The sequence below is a fragment of the Sus scrofa genome, chromosome 14 (assembly GCF_054392235.1).
Source record: "Sus scrofa isolate SSC_HxYL_T2T_F1_AM1 chromosome 14, Sscrofa_HxYL_maternal_Yorkshire_Landrace_v2.0, whole genome shotgun sequence".
Classification (NCBI taxonomy): domain Eukaryota; kingdom Metazoa; phylum Chordata; class Mammalia; order Artiodactyla; family Suidae; genus Sus; species Sus scrofa.
This window is the reverse complement of record NC_139396.1, coordinates 66,603,820-66,631,211: the sequence shown is the minus strand read 5'-3', so window position 1 is coordinate 66,631,211 and position 27,392 is coordinate 66,603,820. Positions and strand designations below refer to the sequence as shown.

The window sequence follows — 27,392 nt, the reverse complement described above, 5'->3', positions numbered from 1 at the left end:
GCTCCATGCTCTCTGTCCAGAGTTTATAGCTGTCTTCAGTGGGAAAGATGGGGTGCAGTGTGCTTAGTCCATTTTACCTTGAACCAGAACATGGTGTTTCAGGATATTGATAACAAATACTGAATAGCATTCATTCAGTGAGTAAATGAATGAGACATCAAACACTTGGCCCCAGCCTCTCTCCTAAAGCACGAGATGTGGATTTCCAGCCCTTCTGGAAGGAAGAATGTCTAAATAATTGAATCAATATCTGTATACTTGGCATCACCAAATAAATGTCCTGTCTGCATGTTCTGCATGTCTTCTTCCACCTAAGACCAGCTTCTACTTTCAGTTTCTCTATTTGTCACCAGTGGCCCATCTGCCATAAATTAACTGCAGGTTGTCTTTTACTCTTGCCCTTCAATGATTTTCAGGCAAATAAGTTTTCTGTTTGGTAGTATGTCTCTTGTCTCACTTTTCACTCTTAGCCTTGCCATCCTAGTTTATACACATAGACCAATGGGATAGCCAACCCAGCACAAGACAAGCCAGAGCAATTGTTGGTGACAATAGAGAGCAAAACACGAGGAAGAAACAGGAAGGTGGGGTTACAGCCAGGCTTATCTGTAGGAGATAGGGGATGAGAGCACAGGGTGGAGGAGGGAGCCACTGTCCAGGTCTCAGAGCCCAAAGGCTTGTGGAAAGCTTGCCTCATGTGACCTGTTGAGACTCTGGCATATTAATGCATTAACATAACATTAACTCCCGAGAATGGTGCTTCTGGTAGGAGCCAATCAGTCCCCACTGGGCTTGGCCCTGGGCCTTCAAGGCTGTTTCTGAGCAGGTGCTGGTAATAGCCACCTGACTGTCTCCCTCATCCCCATGTACTCAGCATTCTCCATTTTGGGCCAGTTAACTGTCTCTCATACAGCAGCCCTGAGCCTACCACCCCCTGTTCAGAGGCCTAGACTGACAGCTCTCAACTGCCTTCCAAATTCAAGGCCCTCCACACTCTCTCCTCCTTCTCCCCCACTCTTACTCTCTGCTCCAACTTACCTAGACTATTCCTGGGGCCCCAGATAGGCCCATACTATCTCTTTCTCTCTCTCTCTCTTTTTTTGCCTTTTGTATTTTTAGGGCTGCACCTGTGACATATGGAAGTTCCCGGGCTGGGGGTCAAATTGGAGCTGTAGCCACTGGCCTACACCACAGCCACAGCCACACGGGATCCCAGCCCTATCTGCGACCTACACCACAGCTCATAGCAACCCCGGATCCTTAACCCACTGAGCAAGGCCAAGGATCAAACCCACGTCCTCAGGGATACTAGTTGGGTTTGTTAACCACTGAGCCACAACAGGAACTCCTGCCCCATGTTATCTTATCCCATTCCATTCCAGCCCACCACTCCCAGACACCACCCCCAGTCTCTACCTGTTGAAGTGTATCCTTCAAAGTGCCTGTCAGGTGCAGCTACTTTCCAGAAAGCTTTATGCCCTCCCTGTCTTGTTTATAGGCTGATACCCTCCTTGCCTCATTTGTAATCTGCCTTAGCCAGTAGTCACTAGCCATACTAGCTTGTAGGTGCCTTGAAGGCAGGTATGATGTGACTCTCTCTGCTTAGCCTCTGTGGTTCCTACACATAAGTCCTGCTCAGTTATCACTGCTGGATCAAAGTGAATGGAATCAGACTAGCTGATGTGTCATCTCCAGAAAATCTCTCAGAGAAATAAGGGGCTGTGATTGTGCTATGACCACCACTGATGGCAGTGTACTTTTGGGATCCCTGTGGTATAAATGAAGCTTGTTTTGTAGATGGGAGATTCTCGTATCTGAAACATCCGCCCGTTTGTCTTTCCCTTCAGTGTTAGTGCTCTAAAGGGTCAGGAAATAGGAAGCAACCCCATTAAGCATGAGATTCTGAGGGCTCAGTCTACGGCTGACAGCAAGAGTGGAACTGCAAGATAATGCAGGCCGATACTGGTTCCAGCCAATTCTTCTCCCCTTTGCAAAGCGCTGAATGACAAGAAGATTTCTCAGCTGCAAGCAGGTCTTTGCATTCAGATGATAAACGTGTCCCTGGACAGAAGAGCTTGCTGAGTGATATTTACCAGGGTCTCTGGGTAGAGCCCTTGGCTCCCAAGGGAGTATTTTGAGCCTTTAGCTGCTCACCTGGTTGACTGGCACCCATAGGGGGGTGAGAGGGATAAAACCTCGTTCCCTGCTTCCTAGCAGGGTGGAAGCCATGGTGATTGGTTTAGGTGCCCAGAAGTTTCCTGGTTTCTCTTGCTCCCTACATCCATATCCTTCCTTTCGTGGTCAGACTCCAACAGAGAGACTTGGAATGTGTGAGACACCTGGAACCTTAGATGGGGAGGGGTAGGGAAGTCAGTGCCAAAGACCCAAGCTGGGTTCAGTCCTGGCTCTACAATTCAGTGCTCCTTAGCAAAGGTCCTCAGATTCTCCGAACCTCAGTCTCCTTAGAAATAGGATGGAAACAGTGAGAACTGCCTCACAGGGTTGTTGTGCAGATAAGATTAAATCTGTGTAGAAATACTTTGCATGTTATATCAAATGCCCTCTGGTATAAGCCATTCATTCAGCAGTTCCTCTTTGCATACATACTGCATGCCAGGTACTGTGCTAGGTTTGAAGGGCTGTGTTCAGACTGTGTGGGCCTGGAAGAGAGGTGGGCTAGTGACCTTTACCAGCTGTCAGTGTGGTTCTGGGAAGAAAGTAAGTAGCTGGCTCAGAAATCATGCTTCTTTGCCATCCCTGAAGACTGCTCCACTCTTAAACCTTTTCTGGGGCTCCAGCTCCCGGGAACCTCTCTTGGTGACAGGCATTTGTGTGACTTTGCAGGGAACATGGCTGAGCCAGGCCCCTGGTGCCTGTTGCCAGGTGTGTTAGTCTGCATTCTCCAGAGAGACAGAACTGATAGGGTACAGACACACACAGACACACACAGATACACAGACACACACACATGGAATTTTATTATGAGGAGTTGGCTCACATAGTTATGAAAGCTGGGAAGTCCCAAAGTCTGATGGGCTGGAGACCCAGGAGAGCCAGTGGTATAAGTTCCAATCTGAGTCCACACCTGAAGCAGGGAGAAGACCCATGTCCAGCCTAAATACAGTCAGGCAAAGAGGGAGCCTCTCTCACAAACCCCCTTGTTCTATTCAGGCCCTCACTGGATTGGGTGGGGCCCATCCATGTGGGGAGGGGGGCAGTCTGCTTTCCTCAGTCTACAGATTCAAATATTCACCTCATCCAGAAACGCCATCGCAGCCACACCCAGAATAACATTTGACCAAGTGACTGGCACCCCAGGCTCAGTCAAGTTGACACATAAAACTGACCGTTTGCCAGGGTTGACATGCACATGGAGCCTTGAGGTTTACTCAGCAGCCTCACATAGAGGGTCTCACTCGGCTCCATGATGGCCCAGCAAGGGGTCATTCCCTTTCTCTGTTGCGTAATCCTAATGCCACAGGCTCACTGGCCTGGCTGTTTGAAGCTGGCTAATGCCTACCTTAAATGCAAATCTCAGTGCCCTAGCCACTTCCCTCTGTGAGGAAGGAAGCCTGTCCCTTTCCAGACCCATATCTCTAGCACCTGAGAGGCTTGTGTGGCTGGTGTGGATGTCTGTCCCCTGCCTCCTGTGCCCTGGCACTCTCATCTCTTCCACACTGTCCTTAGTCAGCAGGAGGCTTAAACAAAGTTATCATGTGGACCAGATGATATATCTGGGCAGACGTCTTTCAGCATTTCCCCCAAGAATCTGGATGTGATCAGGATGCTGGAGGAAGGCAGAGCTCCACGTAGACCTGCTCTTGCCGAGCCTCCAGCCTTGGTAGATTGTAAACCCATGAGCACGGTGGACATTGGTCCCTCAGACTCAATTGCTCCCATCATGTCTGTCTTGGCCTCCTTGGGCCACAGGGCATGGCTTTTACATTAATATGCCCTTCGTTGTTTTAATCATACTGATGAAATCAAGGCACTCCTGGGTATTTCTATTTAGTTAAAACCCATTGTGAAATGTTCTTGTATGGTCTGTTATAGGGGAAATATGAATTAATTAATTAAAAAATTATAACATCTGCATGCTGAGTTTGGAAATACTTCCACTTGGCAGTATTTCTCAAGCCTACATTTCAACAGGCCTACTCTGCCTGGCACTACAGCCACTTGTGTGCATGTCCATCTCCTCATCTGGAAAAAATGCCTTTGGAGGCTGTGTGTCCCTGCCTTGGCTCAGGTAGGGACTCAGTTGTTGTTTCTGGACTGGAATGGACCAGCGCTTCTGCCGCTCCACACTCACCCAAGCACTGCGCAGGCGGAGTACCTGGCCAGCCCAGCACAGACATAGCAAATGCACCACCTGGCCTGTGTCGGACGCACACTGGACACAGGGGCCTCTCAGGTGCCTCCTTTCTGCAGCAGCTGTTGTAAGAAGCACTGGTCACAGCAGAAGGCTGGCCAGGGTGCCTACAGGTGGCGCCAGCCTCAGGGAGGCGTTGCGCCAGCTGAGTTGGGTGGTAGCCTGGCACTGAGCCTCACAGAGGCCTCCACCGCTCAGCGCTTTCTTTCTCTGCCACATCCCTGCAGGGCCTGTGCCAGCAGCGAGACGGAGAGTGAAGCTGGGGACATCATGGACCAGCAGTTTGAAGAGATGAACAACAGGCTCAATTCAGTCACTGACCCCACCGGCTTTCTTCGGATGGTTCGCCGCAACAACCTCTTAAACAGGTGCGTGTGGCCCTGCCTCCCAGGCCCAGTGCTGGGCAGGGGACCCCAGCGCAGATAATGAAATCTTAGCTAATGCTCCTTCCAGCATGTTGGACTTCTGGCCCCTACATGAGTTTACAGAAGTGAGCGTGGTGCTCCCTTGGCCCTGTGCTCCTCAGGGTCTCGGCGTCATAGTGGTGCCCCTGGGTCATGTGAGAAAGCAGTGACAGGCGTGATGTCACTGGGGTGGGAGGCCCAGGGGATGGTTGGCTGCTTCTTCTTGTGGCTGACTTCCAAACATCAGGCAGAAGCCAGACAGAGTAGCTTCACGTAGTTCTTTGCCAGCTTTGGCCAGTAACTGATGGGCCAGACAGCTGTGTTGACCTCCTGGCCTGAGACTGAGGGGTCTTGGAGAGTGTGGGTGCCAGCATTGCTGGAGGGAAAGCTCATCCACCCAGGCCCCATCTCCCTAATACTGGACCAAATAGGCCTCAGCAGCTTTGGGATGAGGCAAGGTTGGAATTGCCAACCAGCACACCCCTGCATCTTTTCATCAGGGCTGATTGCCCAGCTGCGACCAGGCAAACAGGGGCTGAGGGGCGTCTGTCCTGCTGTCATTTGGTTGCCTAGGAACAATATGGGGGTCACATTTGGACAGACCTTTCCAGAAGGACATCCTGTACTCTCCAGTCCCTGCCTTTGAAGGGCAGCAGGTGGAACCTGGCACACGGGAGGGAAGTAACTGTGCTCTGGGTGGAGGCAGCCTCCGCCTGGCCGCCCTGCGTGTGGGGCATTGTGTGCCCTGTCTGTTGCTATGTCCGCCCTGGTTTCCTCTCATTATCGTGCTGTCAGGGTGACAAACCTGTGTTTACTTTCCCAGGGGCAAGCCAAATGGGACGGGAGCTGAGGCTGGAGCTATAGGAACTGGCAGCTTTGTAGAAAGGAGGCCAGAACCTCAGGCTGGTTCACCCCCAGGTTCTTCTTTGGTTCTGCCTCCTTTGCGGGGGCCCCTCCTGGCTTTAATTGCATGTGGGGACAGGACCAGGTGTGAGAGACAAGGGGCTGGGCTGACTCCTGTCCTTCTCCGCCACTCCTCAGCCCCCGAGGCAGGTGATCCTCAACTCTGCTGGGTGCTGTCATCCATGCTTGTAAACTGGGGCACTAAGAGCTCAGGGCTTAGGTCTGGACCCTAGGCAGGTGATTTCACCCCTGTCAGCCTCAGTATCCTTATCGCATCGCTGAAGTGGGGACAGGCTTCCTACTTTTCAGGGTCCCTTAACATGGGACCTCAAGGAGCTAGTATATAAACAGCACACGATAGGCTTCATAATGCTCAGAAGGCATCGTATGCCTGGTGGCTTTCTACTGTTGTGAGTAAAGTGGGAAGGACCATGCTAAACTTGGATTCTTACCATAATAGGTGCATGAACTGTGGAAGAGATGGGATTTATATGCACCTGCGCAGCAGGTACAGCCCACCTTGGGTTGTGGCCTCAACCCGCCCCTTTTCTTCCTGTGCCACCTCTTATACTTTGCAGGAGAGAGTGCCAAGACAGGCCCCCAGACTTGATCACAGGTGCCCCTCCTCCAGGGCCTCGACACTGAGGTCAGACCAGGAGGTATACCCCGGGTCCTCATCCCTGGGGGGAGGTGGTGCGAATTTGGGGCCATAGAGTTGCTTGTTTGGGGGAAATGGTGGTTATCCTTCCAAGCAGCTCCAAGGTAGGTCCAGTGAAGCACAATATCATACCTTAGTTCATGGGCTCATTTAAACAATGCAGTCTGTGCCCGTATCAGGCTGAGGACTAGGACAGCCCTGAGGCAGGGTGGGGGCAGCATGGCCCACAACACTAAAGCCAGAGCTTGCTGCCCCTCTGCTCTGCACCCAGCTCCCTCGTCTGGGCCTGACCTGGCTTGAGGCCTCAGGCCTGGCCTCAGGGAAATGAAGGGGTTAGAAGTGGTCTCTGCAGACCTTTCCAGTCCTGACCTTCTAGAGACTTTTTTTTTTTCTTTTTAGGGCCACAACCACAACACATGGAGGTTCCCAGGCCAAGGGTCTAATCAGAACTATAGGTGCTGGCCTACACCACAGCCACAGCCACGCCAGACCCCAGCACATCTTTGACCTACACCACAGCTCACAGCAACGCCAGATCCTTAACCTGAGTGAGGCCAGGGATCGAATCCTCATCCTCACAGAGACAACATCAGGTCCTTAACCCACTGAGCCACAACGGGAACTCTCAGCCTTCTAGAGACTTCTGAGGGCAGATTGGATGCAGGGAAACAGTCTGCACTCTTTCAGCTTCAGTGCAGTGAGCCAGAGGTCCAGGACAATTGCCATGCTGTCTGCTCTCTGCCACTTCCCAACAAGCCCAGGAGGAGGGGGGCTCTGGCCTCTATCCAAGGGGAGCAGAGTTCTGGGTGACCTGCAAAGGGAAAGGATGGTTCAGGCCCTTGTGAGCTTCCTGCCCAGCCTCACACCATGCACAGGCCGAGGTGGCAGGGTAAGGGGGGAGGGGGGAGAGGGGGAGGGAGGCTGCCCCCGGCAGGTACAGAGCTGGGTTTCAGGTCACACCACCCAGCTGCCCTACCAGCTTGCGTGCGGTCCCGCCCTGCATGGGGTCCCAGCCAGGTCTCCCTCTGCCCCTTTGTGTCCAGGAATCTTGGCAAGGAGGTGGGCTGTTTTGTCACTGGCCGAGAAGCTGCTTTTCTGCAGACCTTGATCCTGCTGGGGTTTGCAGAGTGCTTGTCCCTGGAGCCCATGGAGGGAAGTGGAAGCAGCCATGTGTGTAGCAGCACCAGCTCCCCTCTGCGGGTCCTCCAGCTCTGAGATCCATGGGCTCCTTGGCCCTTTTGTTCTGGATGGTTTACTGCTTGGTGATGAGGCTATTGCAGCAGATGCAAGCAAAGTGAGATTTGGCCTTAGAATTCTCCCTCTCCTGCCCGCCCCTGACCCCCTGCCACTATACGGCTTGGTCTTTGTTCTTGAGGTCTCCACTACCACTATTCTTCTTGCCTGTGCACTTTGGCAGAAAACACAGTTGCATGTCGAGCCCGGGGCAGGCACTGCTGGTGAGGAAAAACAAGGAGTCTCTCCTTGTTTATTAGCACCTGACCCTGGAGAGACCCACCAGGCTGAGCAATAGCCCCTAGAAAGGCCTCTGCCCTTCATCCTGCAGAATGCTTGGAGAGTTATGCCAAAGTTTGAAAGCCAGTGCACAGACATGTGCGTGTGCATGTGCGTGTGCATGTGTGTGTATCTGAACCTGGGGGCAGTCAGCAGATCACATTTGCTGCAGAAAAGAAGAATGGGACAGGCTTTTGACTGTATCTAGACTCTAGATCCCAGGCCATACACTGGCATTGTGGGCACACTCACCCAGGATCCATTAGGACCAGTGTCCCAGAGAAATGTTCTGACTTCTGTCACCACCACTGATACCACATGCATGCTAGGTCTTCACTTTTCCACCTTATGGCAGTATGTGTGATATGTTGTAGAAGGGGGCTTTCCTGTTGCCCCGACTTTAGTGGCTAGAGCTAAAACAGAGGGCAAAGAAGTATTAGAGCTCCTCATTGTAGAGAGGGGCCACAGGGGCCACAGAGCTCCCTTAGCTCGCAACCACCAACTAGCACCCAGCCACAGACCACCCCGCCTCTAAAAGTTTGGGTTGGGGAGTCAGCAAGTGAGACTCCTCAGCCTGGTCGGGGTCCTCTGAGAAAGTCCGTGACAAAGATTGGGGGTCCTGCAGGAAGAGGGAGCACCACCACCCTGTGGGACTAGCCTCCTGTGACTGGGCAGGAGAGAAGGGATTTGTGTGGCACAGATGTGTGCTTTCCCCACAGGCAGATAGCAGGGTCTCAGCCACTTGCTGGTTCCCTCCCCATTGCTGGCAGAGGACCTCAGCAGCAAGTGTGATGGGCTGCGCAGCCACAGAAGGACTAGGGGGTGGGGAGCCGGGGTGGGGATCCAGAGTGGGCTGCCCTGTTCAGGGTGCATGAGGGAACCCCTGCAGAGCCCTCATATGCCAGGGAGACACTTGGAGGGTGACAGCAGGGCCTTTCCTTCCCCCTGACTGCCCCGAACCCCAGGGAGTCAGGCCTTGACAGTGGAAAGGAAGGAGAGCTTCCAGAACCGCCCTGTCCTCCAGGTCCACAAGCAGGAGCCACCTGCAGTGGAGCCGTGCTGAGGCTGGGCTTCTGCCCAGGTCTCCTGAGGGCATGGGGAAGAGCAGTGACTGGAGAGGAGGGCAGCTGTCCCTGCCGGGTCAGCCTGGTCAGTAAGATACAAGCTGTGCAAACCCATGTCCCTCTCTGCAGTGTGTTGTGCAGTGTCTGCATGGACACATGGTTATGGTTCTTCATAAACACCCGCGTTGCATCTGGCTCCTGGCCATCCTGACGCAGGCTACAGCAATGCCTCAGGAGGCACTGTGGACTGGGAGGCCTGATGCAGACGGGGTTCTCTTTACCTTCATTTCTAGGTCTGGTGGTGGCACTGATCTGTGGCAAGGCACAGAGTAAGGGGGAAAACCTTGATTTGGAACCCGCCTACACCTTTATTATGGGGTGATCTTGAGGTCTTTATTTTTTCATCTGGAAAAAATGGGGGTAAGAATGCTGACTGAACTGTCATGAGGCTGCAATATTGCAATGATGAAGAGAGACCCTACTGCATGAGGCCCAAGATTCCATAGGCATCTTCTGGCTGCTGGCCCACCAGCCTGTCCCCTGCTGGGAACTGCTGGTCCCCCCAGCTCCAGGTCAGGCTCAGTCTCACTCTCCCGCTGGCCCAGCGAGAGGGCTGAGTGTGTCTTCCACTCTGACTCAGGCCAGAGGTTCTGGACAGGGATCTTCCCTGCCAACCGCAGCTCGCAGGATGGGGGGGTCCTCCTTAGGGCTCCCCACCTGTCCCCATCAGCTGCCTTGAGGCCCCCATGTGCTGCACATGCTCTCCCGTAGCCTGCGCTTCTTGCCAGCAGCACAAATACAAACGAAGTGAGGTGTGACGTTAAGGACTGTCAACAGTCACCTTAAAATCAAGTTCATTGGGTAGTGACAGGTTGCTCAAATGCAGAAAGAGCCTCAGGGTGACTACATATCAAGCTTGGATCCTGCAGGAGGGCAGGCCCATGCCCCTTGGTGGAGGCCTGTGTCACAGGCCTTGACCCACATTCCCCAGATTGCTCAGAGCAAGAGAAGCCACATGCAGCCCAGATTCATCCTGGGCTTGAAAGAAATCAGCATCACCGGAAGAGTAGGGGTCTCTGCCTGAGCCCAGCCAGCGTCCAGGCTCTTCTCCCACAGAGGGAGCCAGACCTGATAATTAAGGAAGTGAGCAGGCCGAGAGAGCTGACAGCTTATTGAATAAGTACTTAAAATGCAGCATTTGACAGCCTTGTCTCCCAGAAGAGACAACCGTTCATGTGAGGATGTTCATGGCAGAGAACCACTGAATAGTATCAGAGTCCTTTTTCAAAATTGAATTGAGGCATCTCTGGCTGCTTGAATAGAATAGATTTGCCAATTAATCTTTGCTGTAGAAGATTAAGATTAAGACCCAGGTGCATGTTGAAGTCTCAGGCCAGCTCCTGCTCCCTCAGAAGACACCACTCGGAGTTCAGGGATCCCAGGGGGTTTTGGGTGTCCTGGTCAGGCCAAGGGTGGGGAGAAAGGAACCAAGTGGTTCCACAGGCGGCAGAGCCCCTGGAATTTGGCTCTGTCTGCCAGGGCTGCTCCCACCTCCTTGGCTGTGAGGCAGGAAGCCCCCACCACAAAATCTGGGGGCTCTTGAGGCTTGCAAGGCTCACAAGGAATGGAGGCAGGACCAGGACCAAGGACCCTGCAGCTGTGAGCATAGACCGGCAGCCTCCTGAATTGGCCCCTGGAAGGTGAAAATGTGATAAAGACATTTGGGAAGCCGAGGAGGCCTGTGTCCGAGCGAAGGCAGCACCCTGGAATGAGTTTAGCTCCATGGGAGGCCGCCTCCTCCTGTGCCCCACTCCTGCACACCCTGATCTGCACACAGTCCTCCTCGCAGACAGCCCGGAAACCAGTGTTCAGTGCAGTGTCTGCCATTCTGGGCACTTCAGAAGTGGGTTCAGGGCCTGAGGCTGTGGTGGCACTAGGCCTCTAACTCCCCAGAAAACAGAAGCCCCTGAGCTGCAGGCTTCCTGTTGCCTGCCTGCACTGAGAAGAAAGGCCCTGCCCCTGACATGGGCCTTAAGCAAGATGCTTAGCCTAGAGACTCCACTTACTCATCTGTAACAGTGGAGGGGCTGGCGGTGCAGGGGGAGGATGCCAGTGATGGACACATGCCTGCCCATTCTGGCTCACCCCAGAAAAGGCCCCATGTCCCACAGTTCCTTCTCTCCCCTCTCTCCAGAGGCCCTAAAGACCTCAGGGCCAGATGTGCCTGGGGTGAGTGTTCCTGGCCCAGCTCACTCTGCCACAGTGTCCAGGCAGCAGGTGTGAAGGACCTGAGTGCCTGCTGAGGAATTGAGAGCAGAGGGGAGGACACAGGAGGCAGGGGAAAGGAGAAGCCCTCTGAGGCAGCATGGAGGCCATAAAGCTAGTTCCTCCTCAGTCAGATCACCCTCCAAACCTTAATGAAACACCCCTTTCCCAGCTGCTGCCCTGTGTTCTGCTGGGGCCCCTGCCTCTGGGCAGAAGTGTGTGTAGGGACGCTGCAGCCCGCCTACGTGCACAGAGCCCTCGGTCTCCAAGATTCTCTGGATGCACTGAGCTTAGGTTTGAGCTCCTCTCTGTGTGCTGCTGAGATGGGTGGATAGGATCTCAGTGCCAGGCTGGCTCTACCATCTGAGCAGAGCCCTGCCCTTAGTCCCACCGGAGGTTGCTCGAGCCTCAGCTCAGCCATTTCTGCTCTTAACCAGCTCACTATTTTTGACTGTAAAATATGAGAAATCAATGTGTGTAGGCACCACACTCTGCTCTCCCCACGTGACCTTCCCCTCGCCTTAATGGGGCCCTGACAGGAAGCCGGGGCAACTAGCTTGGTGCCCAGAGTGGTACTTTGGGCTGAGGCTGAGGAGCACATCCCCTGGTCCCCAGTGCCTCCCGACACTCAGCAGGTACATGCCTGCCCCAGACATGGCCTTGGCTAGGGGCCGCATCATGTGTGTGAGCCTGAGCCAGCCCAGTACACAGGGTCTTTTGCGGGACCGCCCAGTTATAACACCCCTGCCTGTGGCATAGATCTCTTCATCCCCAAAGGGAGAATCATGAGCCGCAAGTGCTACCAGGCACCTGCTGTTTGTTATCCTTCCAGAGACATGAACAACCCCAAGCGCTTCACATATCATGTCCTAGCTCTGTATCCTGTGGCACAGAGACCAGGCAGCTCCCCACTGACTGCCGGCCTCCCCTCTCCCTGGATACCAGCTCGCTCCCTTTCCTTTCCCTGTAACCACACAGATGGCCATGCCGCATGGGAAGCGAATATTTCTCCAGAAGTAGATTAATAAACATCATCTGAGGAATGAGCTGATAAAGACCACGGTGTGGTGTGAGAAAACCCTCTTTGCTGAGAGCTGGGCTGTCAATTAGCCATACGGGGTCCCTGGCCATAGATGGAGGACTCAAGGAAAGGGAGCCACTGCCACCTGCTGGAGCTGCCTGGTGGTGCAGCTGGGTGTCCCAGGAGTCTGGTCCCTCCTTCAGGCTTCCGCAAAGTCCAAGAGAGGTCCCCTGCTGCCAGCTTCAACTTTGTGGACCCAGCAGCTGGAACTCCAGGTGTCAGAGGTACAGGTTTCTCAGGGTGTCCTGAAGGTTGGAAGGATGCAATAAAACCCCTCCCCTGCCAGGAGGAAGGCTGACCCTGCCCTACCAGGCAGCCTTGTGCAGGTCTCTGGGCCTCTCTGTGGTGAAATGCTCTACCAGTGAGCTATACCCTGACTCTTGGCCTCTCTGAACCTTAGTTCCTCATCCATAAAGGAAGAGCCTTCCGGCTCCCTGGGGCCCTGAGAAGGTGGTGTGGATGTGGCAGGCCCTGTAGGCACCTAAACGGGGAGCACGGCCCCTCCTGCATTTCATACTCTTGCCTTATGGGAAACATTTCCACCCTCTTGAAGCACCATCCTCTCTCTGGTCTTAGAGACCAGATGGCTGAGGCAGAGAGACATCAGCCAGGCTGAAAAGCCCTGCAGAATTCAAAGCAGTACAGCACCGAGGTCGCGCCCCGTGGAGCTTCCACAGTGCGATGGATGCACTCAGCCATGATGACATTGCCAGGAAGGAGGCAGATGTGCCTGTGAGGACAGCAGGCAGCAGACCATCTCACACACCCACTCACACCTGTCAACCACTGCGGCCAAGGGCTCAGAGCCCAGGGGAACGTGGCCATTCAACTGTGACTCTGAATCCTGACCACAGGACGTGCATTGGCAGTGCTGACTCTCTGGACAGATTGCGGCACTTGAGAGCTGCACTCACGCCCTGGCACTCTGCTGCTCACACAGGCAAACTCCAGGAGGGCTTAGGGGGCTGTGGTCGTGTCCTGTCAGCAGGGGTGTTAAAAAAGCCACCGCAGTTTTGATGGCTTCCTAGATTGAGTCAATTTTTAATTTTTTAAAACTGGAAGAGACCTACAAGGAATTTAGTCCAGGCTTTCATTTTACAAGCAAGGAAAAGTGGAGAGTAGAAAAGTGACATGGCTTGTCAGAGTCTCACACCTGGGAGATGGGGGCACCCTGGTGGGCTGCTGTGTTGTCTGTGAACATTCCTGGGCTCGGGGCTAAGGAGCTGCCTGCTTGGCTGTTTTGAAGTATCATGGATGTTTCTATGCACATCTCTAGGCAAGCACCCCCCAGTGAGACAGGCACCGTAGGTCACTGTAAATGTTGTAGCAAAAACAGAAGCAATGCACAAAGGCAGCTGTTTGATTGCAGTCTGTACAAGGCAGCTCTGTGGAGGTGAGGACCTCAGTGAGTCCCAACCTGAGACCCTCCCCTGGAAGCATACAGATACCCAAAGAGTGTCCCCGGAAACCTCCACAGAGCCACAGATGCCTTGACCGGCCACGTGTTTACCAGCCCTGACCAAAGAAATGGACTGGCCTCCCACCTGGACCTGCCAGGGGTGAGATCCCAGCCTGGTCACCAGCCCTGGAGACCTTCAGGGAAGGGTGTAGACAGCACAGCCTTCCTCTAATCGGCCTTGCCTAGGGGAGGAGCTTCCTGTTCATCCAGGTCTGGTGCTTGAGGGGGTTGGGCTGGCCTCCCTGCAGCACAAGCCACCTGGCCCCTTGCCTCTCAGGCCTGCAGCCCCACCCTCCACGCTTGCCCCCAGCACTCACTGCCCCAGCTCCCCCAGGACTCCGTTCCCAACAGTGGTGCCTTTCCCTGTGTTGTTTCCTCAGCTTGCAATGGCTTTGCCTGCCTTGTCCATGGGGAGCCTAACTTCAGGTTGTCCCCTGTGCCCACATCAAACGGCCTGTTCCCAGAAAGCTCTCCCCTGGCTCTGCCTAACTAGCGACTAGTCAGGGTCTTGTGACCTTGGACCTCTGCTGGCACTGTCTCCTTCCTCACACCCCAGTGCAGTGACCTGTGGCCCAGCCCCTCTCTAGACCCACTGTGCCTGGCACCGTGTGGGCAGTGATGCATTTGAAATTGGTTAGTATTGTTGGGCCTCTTAAGATGCCTCTGGTACTTCATGGATTCAGTAAAAAGGCAGCCCAGCCATCTCCCACCCTCCTGCCCAGACCTCTGTCTCAGTCCTTGTCCCCTCATGAGACTCCCAACATTTTTCTCGTTCTCCCTGATCCTGACACTCATTGCAGCATTTCCCCTTTTTGCAGATGCATAGAGTAATGTGCAGAGGGTGAGAGACTAGCCTCAGGCTAGGATCCTTGGCACTCCCTTGCCCTCCACTTCCAGGAGCCATGTTTCAGCAGCTCCACTGCCAGCAGGGGACCCTGCCCAGGCCTCAGCACCCGCCCAGCCTGACGTCCTATGCCCTGGGTACCCTGCTCACCAGGGAGGGGGCCGCACATGTGGTTCTGATTTTTTTAAGTAAGTAGTGTGCTTTGGGCAGCCACCTTCCCCATGCAGCTCGGTTATGCTGTTCTCCTTGTACCCGGGGGGTCTGGGTTGCAGAACTGGGCCTCTTTCTCCAGCAGGAGCTGTTCAGTTCAGGGCCCTGGGGTTTGCGGAGTGCCCCACTGGTCACCAAAGGACCTGCCTCATCTGGAGACATGGCACTCCCCCTGGGTGTCTGTGGCCTGATGAATCACGCTCAGGCGCCTCGAGTCAGGTTACAAGCCCACAGTCCAGGCAGACATGTGTCTAGGGAGTGAAACGAGGGGTGTGCAGAGAGAGGGTGCCACAATACTGCTGTCACCCCATCCTGCTGTCCTGGTGGCAGCCCAGGCTCCCTGGGCTGTGCTCCCTGCCTGCCAAGAATATGAGTGCACACAGGCGTGTGAAGGAGCACACGGGGCCGTGACAGACGCTGCGTGTCACACCAGAACATCTCCTCTGGAGAGCAATTTGGTGCTCTCTCCTTCAGGGGAACAGTGCTCTTTGCGGTGTATTCTAGGGAATTAAATGAGCCTCTGAGTGTCACTCCAGGATTATCTATGCTTCACTGGTTCTGACGGCAAAGACGTGCCACAGCCACAGTCGCCTGTAATTACATCTTCCCTGAATGAGTGAGATGGAGGAGCGGCTGTGAGGGGTCTCCCAGGCCCTCCGGGTCCTCTGCTGCTCCTCCTCTTGCAGGACCAGGCTGGGTGCTAAGGGCTCACAGTCTGGCTTGGCACAACCCTAGAATTTAGAAGTGGCATGTTGCTGGGAGTTCCCTGGTAGCTTAGTGGGTAAGGATCTGGCATTGTCACTGCTGTGGCTCAGGTTGGATCTCTGGCTCAGGAACTTCCAAACTTTGGCTGTGGGTACAGCCAAAGAAAAAAAGAGGTGGGACATTGCTGAGAACTCTAGGAAGGGCTGGGGAGGCCAGGGGACAGAAGCCATCCCTAAAAAATGCAGACGAACCTTTCGTATTGTTTCCTTAGGTGGTTGTGGATCCTGGCCTGGCCCAGGAGGGAAAGCCACCTTTTGTTTTTCCTTAGGTAACAACCAAGGAGCTGCCACTACCAGCAACCCAAAGTACTTACTTGGTGGCAAGTCTGGTCTAAGACCTGGTCCCTGCCTTAAGGTCCTTGAATGTAGCAGAAACTCCCAAACTGTGCAGTTTCTAAATCAAGAGACCACTGATCGTCTAGTAGTCATGCAGAGAACGTCACCAGAGGCTTTGCTGAAACCATGCCAGCCAGGCTGAGGGGGTCAGTTGAGAGAGACTTGTGGGGGCCACTTGGTCTTTGCACTGGAAATGGATTTGTTTCCCCGCTGCTGTCTCTTCTGCCCCCTGTGCCATGTGTCCTCTCTCAGCCCCCAGGGCCTGCATCATTGCCCCTTGTGAAGCCATGCTAGGGAATTGTTTTCCTGGAGAATCAATGAATGAATGATTCAATGAATATTCTTATCTTGTGTTGGGAATGTGAAACGTGGGGTCCTCAGGGTTGAAAATACCATCCATATTAATAAAAATTTGCCTGGAAACACTGGAACATAAATTAGACAGCCAAATAAAACCCTGTAGCTGCTCCTAAGCTGCCCTGCCCCTAGCCCTACCCTATGCAGGTACTGTTGTCCTCCCAGTGGGCCTCGTGCTGTGCTGGGGCAGGGGTGGCGGGGGCTGACCTTGACATGAGCCCAGGTTGCAGCCAGCATGATCCTCATTCTGTCGTGTCCAGGGCTCCCACCCTGTAGATTGGCCTTGGGTCCCTTTCCTCTCCGGTAGCATGGTGGCCGCCAGTTCTTCTGGTGCTCACATTTGCCTTCCCGGTCGCTCCACACAAGGATGTAATTAAATCCTTTGAACAGCACTCCAGGACATGTGATGATGCAGAAAAACTCCACAGAAACGTAAGCTGTTGTGTGCAGCTGGTTTGCCCTGCGGTTTCTGTCTGCGCTCACTGTTCTGTGAAGAGTCCCTGAGAGGGAAAAAGAGGCCAGGCCAGGAGGGAGGCTGGTGTGGCCTCTCCTGTAGCCTCCAGCTGCCTTTTCCAGGAACCGGAGCCCGGGGCCCGCATGCCCAGCTTCATCCCCGCCTTCTCTTCCCAGGAGCTGCCAGAGTATGACCAGCCTGGTTGGCAACACTGCATCACCCATCAAGGAGGGGACCTCCTCTCTGCCCAGGAGGCAGAGCTCATTGGCCAGGCCGCCGCTGCGTGCTCTGTATGACCTACTCCTGGCGCCCATGGAAGGGGTAAGTCCTACTCGGCCACCAGGCTGCTGGGCAGTCAAGATCATTACTTGCTGCTTGCTCAGCACCCCACACCCCTCAGACACAAAACAGGGTCCTGAGATAGCCGGAGGTTTTCCAGGACAAGGGGCTCCTCCATCCAGCTTCTCAGTCAGCGTCTGGAGGCTGAAGTGGACACGTGTTCTCAGTTGGTCACTGGTGAGTGGATGAGGCCCTGAGCTCCAAGCTGGCAGAACTGAATTCAAGTCCTAGCTCTGCTCCTTACTAGCTGGTAAACTCGCCTCAGAGACCTCAGGTACAAGTGAAATGTGGCCCCTTCCCAGCTTGTGCATCAGGCCTGGGGAGGCCCAGGGGGGACAGGGCTGCACACATCTCAGCAGTCAGTATGCGGGACAGGCCTGGCAGTGCTTTCCCACCCACAGCTCCTCCGAGTGTAGTGCCTGAGCAACTTTAAGCCAGAGTGCTACTTCTTCGTGAAAACAGATCCCTCAGCCTCTGTCAGGACTCACTCCATCACAGGGTTCAAGGTCAGAGACACCCTTGCACCTGTGATTTCTTGGAAGGTTGAGTGCGGCTGCTGCCTGAGGCTGTGGTCCAGATGTGGACCAGAGCCTCCAGTCCAGATGTGGCTCTCTAACTGGCTGGGGGGATGCCAAAGGGCCCAGGGATTTTGTAACTCTGAATGGTGAGCCTATCATGTGCTTTTGTACACAACTATGTATTAGTCAGCTCTGGCTGCTGTAAAAAAACACTACTGACTGGGGGCTTTAGCCACAGACATTTATTTCTCACTGTTCCAGAGGCTGAAAGTCCCAAGTCAGGGTGCCAGAAGGTCAGCTTTCCGGTGAGGGTCCTCTCCCTGGCTTGCAAACAGCCGCTTTCTCATGTGTCCTCACGTGGTGGAGAGAGAAAGAGATGGAGACAGACAGCTTGAGCACACTCGTGTCTCTTCCTCTTCTTCTAAGGGTACTGATCTCTTATGGAGCTCCTGCCCTCAGGACCTTGTCAAAACTGAATTATTTCCCAAAGGTCCCTCCAAATACTGTCATACTGGGAGTTAGGGTATCAACATGTGCACTTGGGGGGGGACACAAACATTTAGTTCATAACAGGCCCTAGGAAGTACCAGGGTGCCTGGAGCAGGTGGAGGCTGTGCTTGTGGGGGCCCAGCTCTCAGGTGGCAGGGGTGGATGAGCCCTCCTGGCGGCTCCCTGCAGCTGGGCAGGAGCTTTGCCTCCCACGCACTGGAGTGGCCCATCAGCAGCATTTCCACTTTCGACACTGACAGAGGTGGAGTGCATCCTCAGGAAACCACACCTTGACAATGACTCCTTCACCCCCAGGGAATGCCTGAGCCCCTCCCAGCCTGGACTTCCAAGCACCTGTGTCGACTTGCCTAATATTTCTCAAGAAGCTACACTGCCTGCCAGTGCCCTCTGCACTTCCCCTGCTCGGGGACACAGGAGTGAAGCAAAGCACAGAGCCTTTAGGTGCTGCCTTTTCCTGCCTGGTGACCTTGGCCAAGCTGCTACCCATGTCCTCATCAGAAATTGAGGGTGATGTGTCCCTAGCAGCTGGCACAGGGCCTCATGCATATTGGCACTCAGTAAAGTTTGTAGGATGGTACGTGTTTCAAAGCTGCATTTGGTTTTAGGCTCTTGTCTGGAGGCAAAGCAGGAGCCCTAAGGCAGGAGTCAGCTAAAAGATTTTCTGTGGCCACTTTAGTGCGGCACCTGCGAGTTTTCTGAGGGTTATTAAGCAGAAAGAAGGGGCTGGGCTGCTCTGGAGGAGCTTTGAGTCTGTGAGTCCCCAACCCTGCCATGCAGCCAGGGGCCAGGTCTGGCTTATTTCTGAGTAGGTTGCAAGTGCAGCAATGTGCCCGCGGGGGACCCATACCCGAGTGCTGTTTGTTTTGCTGGTTGGTACCACCCCATTGGGCCAGGAAAAGCGTAACTCAGAAAGGACTCTTCCCTCAGATCGTATGGGAGGCAGAAATCCTTGGGCCTGGGGGGTTGGGGAGAGGTGGCCCTCCCTCTGCCCATCACAGTGTCTCCAGCCAGGGGAAAAGCTGCTGTGGCCACCAGAGCCACCAGTCGTCCTCGGAGGCATCCTGTGAGTTTATAAACCCTGTATTGTGTGTTTTAGGCAGGTTTTCTCTCTGAGGACTTTTCCTTATGACTTGATAAAAATATGCCTGTGGGATGAGTGGTTGCTGGTGTCTGGACACCTGTGCTTCTCCTGGGGAGCCGGGCAGGGGAGATTTATGGACTCGGCCTCAAAGAAGTTAAAATGATGATGGAAGTCATGCCAGTGTACAGGAAGGAGAACCCAGCACCCAGACACCCTGACACAGCAGTGGCTTCTCTGTGCTCAGGAGCATCATGTCTAAACAGATGTGCCGGCCCTTGCTCTCGGCCTTGGGGTGCGGCCTCATCTTGACGCAAGGCATTTACTCAAGCACATCCTTAGTCCTGATAGACTAAAGTGTGCCTTTTTGTGACTGAGCAGTTCAAACACAGTAAAGGAGTTAGGCTGCCTCAAATGAGATGTAGAGTAAAATGTTTCGAAGACCTTTCAAGTAAATGATCAGGGCAAGAGTTTTTCCCTTGACTAACTAATGTGACCCACCATGTTTCCCGTTTGCTGTGGACGGGAGGGTCAGGTCTGATGCTCACAGGCTATGCTCCCACTCAGCCAGCCACTCCAGCCGGTGGAGGAGGTGGGGGTCACCCTGCCTCTTCCCGCCCTGCTCCGGAGCCACTAGAGGGCGACACGACACCGCTGCCTGCTCCCACCGCTGTCAGCTGCCAGACAGAGCCAGGCCCTTCTCCACATCGTCAATGAAAATACAAATCAAAACCGAAAATCCAAGATTATGAATCAATGACACTTCAAGCCTAAAACGATTAGCCTCTTCACATGGGGCTTATAATTATTTGAACAACTGCCTTTGTTTAGCCTCAGTCCTGGTGCTAAGGGACTAGGTCAGACGGTATGAAAAGTGGAACAGAATGAGCTTTTACCGCAGGCTTCCACCAGCGCTTGATTTAATTTAGCTTCAGGGAAACACTGCCATGGCTCTTTACTGGATCCACGCTGTCCTTTGCTGTCAGGATGGGGTGAGCGTGTCCAGTTATCTTTTGAGGGGGATACAGTTACATCTGCACAAAAGCCATCTCCAGACATTAAGTCAAATCCTGTCTCAAACCCGAAGGAGAAAATGTCACCAAAGAAGGTTACAAGGGACTGGGACCACGTTTATGTCCGTGGCCTTCATCTTTAATCACAGCAGAGTGAAGGATAGTAACTCATGTGCGAGCCTGGGCTTCCCTGCTTGTGGTGAAAGGATGGACCTTGGACAGTCTGGTCCCCACAGCAGGGATGCACAGAACAGTGCGCCAACAGGGGCCACACCGATGTGGCGAGGCCGCAGGGGCTCCCCATGCGAAGGCGCTCCTCCCAAGTTACCCCTCAGTTTACAGATGGGACTTCGTCTAGAGCCAGAAGCTACTATCATCAAGGATTTAGAGTAGAAAATTCCCTAGAATTTGGTGTGAATCACTCTTTAAATGTGAGTTAAGTCTCTGGGCTTGTTCTAGTTATAGTCTGTCATCCTTATAGTCATTTCCACTTATTTAAATCCCCTGTTTCCTACATTTTATGGTCATAAAAGCCCCAATGAGAGGACAGGTGGGAGGACTGAACAGCTTTGGTCAGAAAGAAAAGGACTCCTCACCCCTCTGCTCCTGACGAACGAAGCCCCAGGCTAAGTGGAGTTACTTGTTTCAGGACCCCAGACATGGACTTAGACCTTGCTGTTCCTGTCGGTTAGATTAGCAAACTGCCTTCCTAAACAGAGCTCTGAGATTTGCCCAGGAACCTCTCACCTGAGAACTCAAGGTAGGGCCTTGGCCAGGAGGAGAGCTTGTCTTCAGCTGGGTCATGACTGTAATTACTGCTCTGTGGGAAGAAGGCTCTTGTAAAATCAAGCAGCCTGATACCTAGCTTGCTCCTCCCCAGGTGGTGAGGCTGGCATGGTTTGTAAACATCCTGGGGGCTTTGGAGGTAGGGAACGTTTATCTACAGAACAGATTTGACTCCAGGGTGCGGGATGGGGGAGGAGACCCATGAGATGGGCAGCACTAGGCTGTCTGATTGATTTTTTATTTATTTTTATTATTTATTTATTTATTTATTATGTCTGATTGATTTTTGATGGAGACATCTGTAATAACATTCAAATGAGGACAAATGTCACCCAAGGATAGCAAGCATTTCCACAATTGATTAGGAAAAGGAAAAATGAAGGCAGTTACTCCCAAGCTGTCTGTACCACTGACATCAGTAGTGGGAGCGCCAGATCCGTCAGTGAGTTCCCGCCAGGCAAGTGGTGTTCTCGCCTGGGTTGGGGCTGCATAGGTGGATTTGAGCTGATGTTCAAGAGCCCCCTTCTCAGCCTGACCCTGGCAGTTTCTGGGGGAGCCAAGGCATGCCCACCACTGAGAGGCCCATTGGTCTAGCAGGCCCCTCTGGCTCTGGTTGGCCACTGGTTCTGTGCCTCCCCCAGCCAGATTCCTGCCTGCCCTTCTCAGAATCTCCAGGCAAACCAGTGATTTGTTTGGTTGGTCAGAGAGCACAGTGGAGTGGACTGAATTTGAACTTTTGCATTTCTGGTTGGAATATAGTGGTCAGCAGTCCTGGTAGCTTTTAGTTGTGGTTTCGGGGTTATTTTCAACAGCATGATATTTACTGAGACTGATAAAACCATCTGTGACACCAAGATTTCTCAGAAGCATCACACAAAAGGTTTCTCTACCTTAAAAAGTTCTGTTTGATCTATTCACTCAATCAAAAATATGAGTCAGGGAGATCCTGTTAGGGCTCAGTGGGTAAAGAACCTAACTAGTATCCATGAGGATGCAGGCTTGACCCCTGGGCCCACTCAGTGGGTTAAGGATCTGGTGTAGCTGTGACTGCGGCATAGGCCGGCAGCTGCAGCTCTGATTTGACCCCTAGCCTGGGAACCTGCATGTGCCACAGGTGTGGCCCTAAAAAGACAAAAAAATATATGTAAGTCAGGAAAAAAACCCAAGCTCTACTTAATGGTTCTGAGGTATCCAGATACCCAGCAGTTTTTTGCTTCTGGAATCCTTGTCATAGACAGTCAAGTCCATTTCATCCCAAATCTCATCTCCTGGAAAGTTCATGGGCCCACTCCTTCCTCCACAGTGATCAGTGATGCTCATTCTCTGGCCTGTGCTGCTGAGAGGCTCTGAGAGGCTTCCTGTGTCCTTCCATGAAAATGGAACTCGCATGTGAGGAGGCCACAGGCAGCTCCTCTGAACACCAGTGCTGTGCACGGAGCACATAGTTCCTAAGCCAGAGTCAGGACACAGGGGCTTCACCTTTGATATTGTGCTTTCTGAATGGCTCAGGACCCCTGGTCACCATGAGTATATAGTGGAGGTCCCTGTTGACCAAGTGATGACCAAATCAGAATTCACCACCCAGGCAAACACTCAGAATCCGTGGGGGTTGCCTGGGGGAACTACAGCCTCAGAAGCTGGACTTCAGAGTAACTGATTGGTGGCAGATTTCACAGGCATCAGGTGTCGGGGACACTCCATTAATGGCTGTGGATGATGGTGACAGGGACATGAGAATGAGAAGGGCAGCAGTGACGTGGGTGTTTCTTAGCCCCTGGGTTCTATTTGGAGCTGGACACTCTAAAGAGCCCATTTATGTGTTTTGGCTGCATAAGTGTTTATAAGCACAGAACGGAAAAGGAATGAGTTGTACTAGAAAAATGATAGCATCCCAGCAGAAAGAACAGGACCTGTGAGAAAGCAGTGGAGAATTCAGGTTTTGCTTGCTCGGAGCCTGGCCAGGTGCCCCCACCCTGCCCATGAGGTCATGGCATTAGCGCTGTCCTGCGGGTTTGGAAGCAGAGGTGAAGGTCTTTTGGACAGGCTCAGGACCAGCCCTGTGCCCCCCACTCCAGCGATTCTGGTCACGCAGAGCTCACGCTGGCCTGGCCCCCATGGCAGAGGCCTCTCCCCTGAATGTGTCTTCCCTTCCTGGTCACTGGACAAGGCTTTCCATCCCTCCAAGCCCAGCTCGACAGAGGGTCTGGGTCCAGACAAGAGCTAGAAACCAAACAGTAGGTAACCAGGGGAAGTTTAGTATAAATATTGTGCCCTGTGTTGGAGGGTAACTGTGAGACAAGGAGACTGTGAGGTTCCCCTGGGCTGAGGGAGTGAACCCCAGGAAAGATGACTTCCGGAGAAGGTATCGGCCAAGAGCAAGGGGGTTCACTGGTCTGGTCAGGCCTGAGCTGGTCAAGGGTTGCCGGGTAGCCTCACTTCCACAATGAGCCACCAGGGCCAGAGGCCTCGGGGTGTTGGGGGGTGGTGCGGGGCTCCATGGGCTCTGCTTTCCAGGTCGAGGGCCAGGCCGGGACTGCAGGGCCACAGAGGGGCCATGTTCCAGGCTCCCAGATGTCCTCGCACACCCCGACCTGGGCAGTAGGAGAACTCCTTCCCCTGCAGGCCCTCAATGCCCTGTGGAGAAGTGGCTGCAGGAAGCAGCCTGGGATGAACGGGTGTTGACAGGGTGTCCAGAGCTGAGAGCATAAACTGGTGACAGCTGCCCAGAGCCCCCTGAAGCACCCACCCTTGCAGGAAAAGGAGCCCTTCTCCCTCTGCAGAGCCCGGGCTTGGCCGCATCCCTCATAGCCCGGCCTCCCCCTCTGGGGGTGGGGGGTCACAGCCTTGATGAGAGTGGGGGGATGCGTCCTGGGGGCATTGGCAGATTTTAGTATACCTGGCCTCCCGCTTGTTCCATTTCCGAAGACCCCATTCTGGAAACTGCAGAGTTCAGGAAGTTAGAACCTTTCCTGGCTGGTTTTGAGCTGTTAGTTGCTGGTGTGGGGCCCTTTTATCTTCTGATGCCAGAAATTCCGTAGCTAGCAAACCTCCTGGACTGACAGACCAAGGCGCAGATGGTGGCTCCTTGAATCCCCTGTCCTTTCCGTCTCACAGAGGACATGTAACTGGATAGAGATGTCACTGTGTTCTCGTGTTTAAATTCACATCAGCACTTGTGGCTGATCCTTCAGGGCACAGGCAATGCTTGGGTGTTCTGAGGCAGGGCCCAGAGGCCAGAAGCCAGAGGATGGCTTCCAGGGCCCCTTCACCAGCATGTTAAGTCAGCCTGCCTTGTGGCCCAATGCCCATGGCCAGGGCTGCTGTTGCCCACCTCCTTCCTCTCTGCTGGACAAGGGTCCCATGGGGACCCTCACCCAGGGCTGTGAGTGGGACGGCTCAGGATCCGCTGCAAGGCACTATCCAGGGAGGACCCAGACCTAGGAATTTGGGAATGCAGAGCAGAGAAAGCCTCCCAAGCTCCCAGGCTAGAGTTTCAGACTCTCCCTGTCCTCGCTGCCAAGTCTTGGCAAGTCTCCTGTCCCCTCCTCTTGGCCGGTGTCTCCCCATCTGAAGTACCACACAGACCCTGCCTCTGAATGCAGAGGACACATGTGGGGTCCCCATAGCCTATGAGAGCCCCACTCCTGCCTGACCATGAGGCTTCATCTGGGCCAGCAGCCCCTCTCCAGCCTTGCCCTCTGTTTACCTGGTAGGCCTCGTCTGCACAGGCAGCTGCCTGGGGGCCTAGCATTGTGTTCTGGGCAGGCCTCCCAGCCTCAAGCTGGCATTTTTAGACTTCTGTCCTGCTCTGTTCTGTCACTGTATTTAATGCCATCTTACTCAGTAACAGTCTGGGGTACATTTTGGCTCCTGAGTGCATTACGTCATTGTGAGCTTGCAAGCAGGGACTGAGTCCTAAACTTAACTTGGCTTCTCCGTCGTCCACCGTTGGCCCACCATAGACACAAGGGGCTGATGGAGAGTTCAAGGCCCAGAGGCAGGCCCTAGCAGAGATCAGAAATCACTTCACTTCAGAAGACACCCAAGCTCCTCCCTGGACATGAGGCCACCCATCTGTAGGCTTGTGCAGTCCCTTCAAAGACACTCTGCCAGTGAACCTCTTCTTTATTTGGTGTCCAGCCTCTTACTTGGCTCAGCACGCCTGGGCTCACCTTGACCTCACACAATAGGTGCTGTCATGACTGGGGACTCAGAGTGCTGGCTGTTCCACTGAAGCTTGTGACCTGTGGAATGACACCTGACAGAGACTTACTAGGGTTTGGGTCCTGGTAGCTGGAGTCCAGGGAGGGTGTGCAGGATTGGGGCTGCCATCTCATCTGGTGATACCTGGAGGACCTGGTTCAGTCGAGGATGGGTCTGGGCAGGTGGCCTGAGCCCCCACAGTGCCCACGTGCCAGGCAGCAGGGCTCTGGCTGGGCAGCAAGCAGTTGTCATTGTCACAGCTGCTGACCCATCCGAGGTCAGGGCACCACCAGCCCAGCCTCCGGGTCCTTGGCACAGTGAAGCAGCAGATGGCAGTGTCCTCAAGAGTGCCTTCCAGAGCCACCTCCACCTGCCAGGCCAGGCAGGGGCCTTGGTGTTGCCCATGGTGGGGACATGAGGCCCAGGAGTTGACTGCTGGATGGGAGCAGGGCATCCCCACCGCTGAGTGCCAACCCAGAAACCCATCACCGACAGCAATGGAATCCTTGGGCACACTGCACGTCTTCCTTCCTGGATATATAGTCAGACTCTTACCTCTTCTTGGAAGATGACCCGTAAAGCAAACAAGAAGAAAATTGGCCTAGTAATTTTTCTTTCAGCTTTCTTTAGATGCATCTAGAATTTTTAAAAAGACAAAAAACTACATGAGGTTTTACAGATGGAATATCCTGCCAGGCACATGCCACTTTGGGTTAGCTGAGCACTGTCTGCATCCTCAGCCAAGTGCCCACAGCAGTGCAGCCACGGATCAGGGGAGTGTGTCCCTGGAGCCCGGCTATGATCCCCTCAGCCAGTGCCCCAAGGCTCAGGGCTGCCCCAGCACCTGGCCCACAGTCTGTTGGACCTGCATGTCCCCTTGCAGGCCTCTTTATTCACACCTGGCCTATGTCTAGTCCAGCTTTCACAGTCGTTGCCCACTTGTTTTATCAATACAGGGCCTTAGTCTCCATCAGCAGTTCTTTTGGAGGACAAGGGGTGTCTGTCTGCTGTGGGGCTGCATGCTCCCCTCCCTCAGGTCCCACCCAGGCCTTTCAGGAGCAGTGGGGCCCATCAGTGTCAGACCCCAGCCAGGTCCCAGGGAGTGGGGGTGAGTGGGGACACCCCCTGCAGAGCCCAGGCAAAGGGGCCGTCATCTCCTCAGGGGGCCCCAAGGTGACGCCAGGCCCCGGAGCTGGAATTTTCTCAGGGGATGTCATCCTAGCTCCCACAGCTCATCCACACTCTGCTTCTCTAGCCTCTTGTCCATCGAAGTGGATGCACTGCGGTTGAGTCCTTGCTGCTTGTGAGGAGGTCACTTCTCTGCTGCTCAGAGGGCCCCTTCCTACGCAGCATGCCTGCCCTGGCCCTTCGGCACCACGATTCAGTGCTGTCTGGGACAACTGCTTTTCGATGAATCCCCTGCCCATTTAGAAATATCGGGAAGATGTGGGCAGGTCCTGGTCTTTGTGGGACACCCCCTTCACGATGGTGACCCCAGCTACCCTGCTCGCCCCTCTCCTCCCACCTCCTCCTGGGGCCTGTGAGGCAGGCAGCCGAACCCACCCCACACCGCCTGCAGCCCCGGGGGGAACCTGGTCCTCCTGGCCTCCCTCCCTGACGCTGCGCTTGCCCTGCAGGGCCTGATGCGCTCCAGCGGCCCCGTGGGCCGGCACCGGCAGCTGGTCCTGGTGCTGGAAGGAGAGCTCTACCTCATCCCTTTCGCCCTCCTGAAGGGAAGCTCCTCCAACGAGTACCTCTACGAACGCTTCGCCCTCATCGCTGTCCCCTCCATCCGCGCCCTTGGCCCACAGTCCAAGGTGAGTGCGGTCACGTCAGGTGCCAGGGGCGTGGGCCCTCGGGCCGGATCGGGGCACTGTGAGGGCAGACATGGTCTCCGCAAAAGGTGGGCTTTCTGGTTAGAGTAGACATGTCCAAAAGTGGGGACAGCCTTCCGAACTCCCCAAGAAGCCTTGACATGTATCATTTCTCTCTCCGCTGTTTGGCTGGGACATCAGGGTGGGAGCTACTTGCAGCTCTGGGTCAGGCTGGAGGCTGGGCCAAGTCTGAGGAAGCTGGTTCCCTGTCTCAAGCTGCCCAGTGGAGTCTGCCCAGTGGAGGGGCCGCAGGCAGGAGGGCAGACAGATAAGATTAGTGTCAAGTGGAAAAGAGCCCCACAGGCCAACAAAGAACTGAAAACAAATGGGGTGGCTTTCAGAGGACAGGGGACTTAGTTCTTATTCAGCAGAAGTCTGTGTGGGATGA

The 27,392-nt window shown here is 54.2% G+C and overlaps 1 protein-coding gene and 1 long non-coding RNA gene across 11 annotated transcripts in view; one reads left to right on the top strand and one right to left on the bottom strand.

The window, feature by feature from the left end:
- TTC28 (tetratricopeptide repeat domain 28) overlaps positions 1 to 27,392 on the top strand; it is a 609,616-nt gene that overhangs the window by 563,011 nt on the left and 19,213 nt on the right. For all 8 annotated transcript variants that reach the window (XM_084993547.1, XM_021074051.2, XM_084993545.1 and 5 more), the window contains 3 exons: positions 4,600 to 4,740; positions 16,860 to 17,004; positions 26,768 to 26,947. In XM_084993547.1, the coding sequence (XP_084849673.1) occupies positions 4,600 to 4,740; positions 16,860 to 17,004; positions 26,768 to 26,947 (466 nt within the window). The remainder of the gene's footprint in view (positions 1 to 4,599; positions 4,741 to 16,859; positions 17,005 to 26,767; positions 26,948 to 27,392) is intronic.
- Positions 21,157 to 27,392, bottom strand: part of LOC110256863 (uncharacterized) — a 93,072-nt gene continuing 86,836 nt past the window's right edge. For all 3 annotated transcript variants that reach the window (XR_002338912.2, XR_014825875.1, XR_014825876.1), the window contains one exon: positions 21,157 to 25,766. This is a non-coding gene — a long non-coding RNA (uncharacterized LOC110256863). The remainder of the gene's footprint in view (positions 25,767 to 27,392) is intronic.